This window comes from Sinocyclocheilus grahami, unplaced genomic scaffold (assembly GCF_001515645.1).
Source record: "Sinocyclocheilus grahami isolate Dianchi unplaced genomic scaffold, SAMN03320097.WGS_v1.1 scaffold1303.1, whole genome shotgun sequence".
NCBI lineage: Eukaryota > Metazoa > Chordata > Actinopteri > Cypriniformes > Cyprinidae > Sinocyclocheilus > Sinocyclocheilus grahami.
In genome coordinates, this window is record NW_015506482.1 from 74,333 (window position 1) to 79,104 (window position 4,772).

Below are 4,772 nucleotides of genomic sequence, written 5' to 3' on the forward strand. Positions count from 1 at the left end.
ACCACCATCAATTCGTAGCAGTGAATGAAGAGGTATCATATCGATCACAAGTGCAGTATGGAGTACCTCAAGGCTCAGTACTAGGGCCGTTACTCTTCACGCTTTACATGTTACCCTTGGGAGATATCATCAGGAAATTGTTCATTATCGGACCTAAAAACTCTGCATATAATAACCTAGAACACTCTCTAAGACTTGATGGCTGCTCTGTCAATTCTTCGTCATCAGTTAGGAACCTAGGTGTGCTATTTGATAGCAATCTTTCGTTAGAAAGCCACGTTTCTAGCATTTGTAAAACTGCATTTTTCCATCTCAAAAATATATCTAAATGACCTATGCTCTCAATGTCAAATGCAGAAACGTTAATCCATGCGTTTATGACCTCAAGGTTAGATTATTGTAATGCTTTATTGGGTGGTTGCTCTGCACGCTTAATAAACAAACGCCAGCTGGTCCAAAATGCAAAACTCTCAAAATTCTCAAAACTCTGGCCATTTGATAATACCTAGAATATCAAAATCAACTGCGGGAGGCAGATCCTTTTCCTATTTAGCACCCAAACTCTGGAACAATCTACCTAACACTGTTCGGGAGGCTAATTAATGCTGTACAGTTCCTTTGACACAATCTGTATTGTTAAAAGTGCTATATAAATAAAGGTGACTTGACACACACACACACACATGCTCACTAACACACACACACACACACGCGTGCTGAAGTGTCTGTGGTCCTGCGGGCAGCTCCGGGTCTGTTCTTAATGAGGCCGGCGTGTCTCTCCTGAGCGGCCCCTAGGAACTAACGAGCAGCAGGAGATTCTCTGATATGCCCTTCCTGCTCCTGTCAGACCACACACACACACACACACACACACTGCTCCAAACGCACACACACACACATGCTTTAAAGGCAGATTCAGCACGTTCAGGAGAGTCCAGAGTCGATGGGACAGCAGCGGCGTCTCGCTCACAGATCACGCAGTGAGTTCAACACATTTACTTCCAAACCGTGTGACTTTCTGTCTTCTGAAGAACACAAAAGAAGATATTCTGAAGAACACCGGGAACCAAACAACACTGGAGCACACTGACTTTCACTGAATGACAAAATCTCTTCTTTTATGTTCCACAGACACAAGAAAGTCATACAGGTTTAGAACATGAGGGAGAAACAAATGACTGATCATTTCTGGCTGGATGATTTTTTTTTTTGGTCAGAGATTGTGTCATGATGCTGAAAAACTAACTTCTGATGGTTTTTGGAACAAGAATACTTCACTAACATTAGAAGTCACAGAATAATCATACATTCACATTTATGCATCTGGAAGAAGCTTTTATCAAAAGCAAGCAGTGCTTAAAAGCAAGTATCAGATTTGTGCCGATATCCAAAATTTTCCCACTCATTTTAGCTGATTAGACCTCAGCTAAATCATTTATTCAGAGAACAATGAACAAGGCTGGAAAAGCTTGAACAATGAATGAACTGAACTGGCCGGATCACCAACAGCACCGTAATTTTAACTTTAGAAAATTCACTAAATTCATTAAAAAAGTATGAGCATACTGTGGCTACTTTACACTGTAAAAACTAAACCAATGAGCACTGATAAAACATACTGCCTGCAGCCTTACAGTATATAGATACCATCTTTAACTAAAACTAAATCCATAAAAAACATTTGCATTTCCTGAAATAAAATAAACATAAAACTATAGAAAACTTATTTTTTCAGCTACTTGCCCAGGCAACATTTCTCATGTTCGTTTAGCTTAAGTTGACATACTAAAATAACTACAATTAATTACCTATAAACTACAACTTAATAACAACTATAAGACATATTTAAAATAAACAGAAATCAACTTTAAAATAACTAATAAAAATGACAAAAACAGACAACAAAATTACTAAAACTTTAAAATTAAAATTAAAACAGAAAATACAAAAAAATTATTTCTAATTATTTTTTACTACGGATGCCCTTTCACAAAAAAAGGAAAACCGAAAATAGAAAAATAAATTCTAATTCAAAATATTTGTTACTGGGGTGCTCCTTCATAAAAATGTAAATTTTTTAAATAAAACTATAACAGTTTATCAATGATACTAAAAAAAACACTGGTATATTAAACTAATCTATTCCTCTTTAAGCAGACGCAGATTTTTCTAAACAAACATTTTTTCATCTTATCTGCAAATGAATATGGTAAAAATGATCAGGCTGATGCCGTTAATTAATTTTTAAACCTCAGAATAAAAGGTACAAAAGCGGTCACTGGGGCGGCACCTTTTCAAAAAGTACAAATATGTACCATTTAGCAATTAGTATGTACACTTTAGCTATTAATATGCATCTTTAAGGAACTAATATGCAAGAATTAGAGGTAAATAAGGTACAAAGGTGTAACTTTTGAGAAGGTACCGTCTCAGGGACAGCTTTCGTACCTTTTGCTCTGAGAGTGAATGACGTGCTGATGATATTGTGCATCTAAGCTTTACCTCTCCAGCTCGTCAGCGTCTTCCTCTCGCTCTCCTCCAGCGATGCCAAACTTGGCCTTGAGCGATCGGGCGCGAGCGATGACGGCCTCCACCGCGCTCATCTGAAGAATGAGGTCCTGAAACACAGAGCACACAGGGGTTCACTCGCGAGCGCGGCGGCGGCCGATACGCGGTCTCACACTCACCTCCAGCTTCTTGAAGTCAGGGTTGGGGTGCCGCAGCAGTTTGCTGGCGTGAGCGGTGACCTGCTGCAGAGCCTTACGCACCGACGCGATGTCTTCAGACGCTTCTGGAGGAGAGATCACGTTTACAGCGGCAGTGAGGTCTCACACACTGTATTTACAGTTCAGAGATACACACTAACCTTCCTCTTTGATCTTGAGCAGAGCCGCGTGCAGCACGCAGGGCATCAGGTGCAGAGTCAGATCCGACGGCTTCTGCAGCGCCAGGTAATGCAGCACCTACACACACACATACGACACATTATTAACTCATGTGCGGACTGACCCACACCACACCATAAACTGTTTGCAGAGATTGAGTTAAAAGACAAAACAAGGTTTGAGTCATCTTTCCGGTCGCTTATGCTCCCAAATGTCCCTAAAAGAAGGTTTTGTCAGATTTAGTTCACTCTGAAGATGAATCTGTGTGCAAACTAAAGCTAACAAACACACTCACACGCAGGTTTGTTTTTATGGTTTATGGGGACTCTCCATAGGCGTAATGGTTTTTATACTGTACAGACTGTATATTCTATTGCCCTACACCAACCCTACCCCTAAACCTACCCCTCACAGGAGACTTTCTGCTATTTCAGATTTTCAATACACTCCATTCTGTGTGATTTATAAGCGTTTTGAAAAGTGGGGACATGGGGTAATGTCCTGAAAAGTCACCTTCTCCTTGTAATACCTGTCATACCTTTGTCATTATACACATTTATGTCCTCATTTGTCACAAAAACGCGTACACACACACACACACACACACACACACACTTCAGTTTTCAGTTCATTTTATTTATTAAATTATTTAAATATAATATTTTTTTAAACCTTGCTTTAAGCATTTTAATTGTTAAACTATTTAGACAATGTTTCAGACTGTAAATGTAATATTAAGTGATTTAACTGTTGAATTATTTTAATATAACGCCTCTAACTGTAAGTGTAATTTTAGCTGATGTAATTATTAAATTATTCAGCTGTAATTTTAATATGCGCTGTAGGTTGAGTATCACAGATGCAGTGGGTCGCTGGGAAGGTTTTTACTGTACTGTACTGTACGGCTCGTGAGACGCTTCCCCTCAGGCCGTGCGACCGCAGAACACATGCGCGACTGTCACCGAGGACACGTTACTGGAGCAAAACACAGCAGAAGAAATTAAATCAGCAAATTAATTCAGAGTAAATCCTGCAGCTTCCCCACGAGGACGCGACAGACGGCTGAAGGACAGAGAGAGACGCGACCTTCACGGACGCCAGCGTTTACTGAACTCACTTTCAACCTGCCAAAGTGAGTCCCGCAGTAACGACACCTCGTGTTTTAACCCACTTCCAGCAGGCCTGCGCTCTGATTGGCTGCTCTGAAGGACGCAGGGACACGTGTGTGTTTTATAGTGCATGAGAGTGAGCAGATAAAGACAGAATGATCTGGTTTGTGTGGCTTGAAATGAACGTGTGATATTAATCCAACACAAAACAAAAGCAGATCCGGCTCATCGTGTTCCTGGAAAGAGTCTGAATCCAGACTCAGGGTTCTGACCTTCTCAGCCTCTTTGGTGTCGTCGAACAGCCTCTTCTGTCGGCGGGCCGGCGTGGCTTTGGCCGTCTCCCAGGCCTCCACCCACATGTTGCCAGGGATCTTCATGCGGGTGCTCAGGTCGCCCCGTATGACCGTCTGTCCCGCCTCATCCACCACTTCCTCCTCCACGTAATCTCTCGGAGAATACCAGCGCACGAAATCCTCCAGACAACAGCCGGGATTCGCTGCCTGTGGAAACACACACACATAAACACACACACGTTTAATGTCATACATGAACACAAGAAATGCTTGTTCACCCAAAATTTAAAAAGCAGGTTTAAAGAAAATGAAGCCTCTCATGCACACTCAAATTCACACACACACACACACACTCAAACTCGCACTCACTCAAACTCACACACTCATGCACACTCAAACTCTCACTCACACACTCAAACTCACACACACACACACACACACACACACTCACACACTCACGCACGTTCAGACTCACACACACACTC

The 4,772-nt window shown here is 41.5% G+C and overlaps 1 protein-coding gene across 1 annotated transcript in view; it reads right to left on the bottom strand.

Annotated features, from left to right (window-relative positions):
- LOC107569016 (rab3 GTPase-activating protein catalytic subunit-like) overlaps nucleotides 1-4,772 on the bottom strand; it is a 43,261-nt gene that overhangs the window by 8,210 nt on the left and 30,279 nt on the right. The window contains exons 17-20 of the mRNA XM_016255014.1: nucleotides 4,267-4,494; nucleotides 2,867-2,963; nucleotides 2,688-2,791; nucleotides 2,503-2,618 (exon numbers count right to left, since the gene is read on the bottom strand). Of these exons, the coding sequence (XP_016110500.1) occupies nucleotides 2,503-2,618; nucleotides 2,688-2,791; nucleotides 2,867-2,963; nucleotides 4,267-4,494 (545 nt within the window). The remainder of the gene's footprint in view (nucleotides 1-2,502; nucleotides 2,619-2,687; nucleotides 2,792-2,866; nucleotides 2,964-4,266; nucleotides 4,495-4,772) is intronic.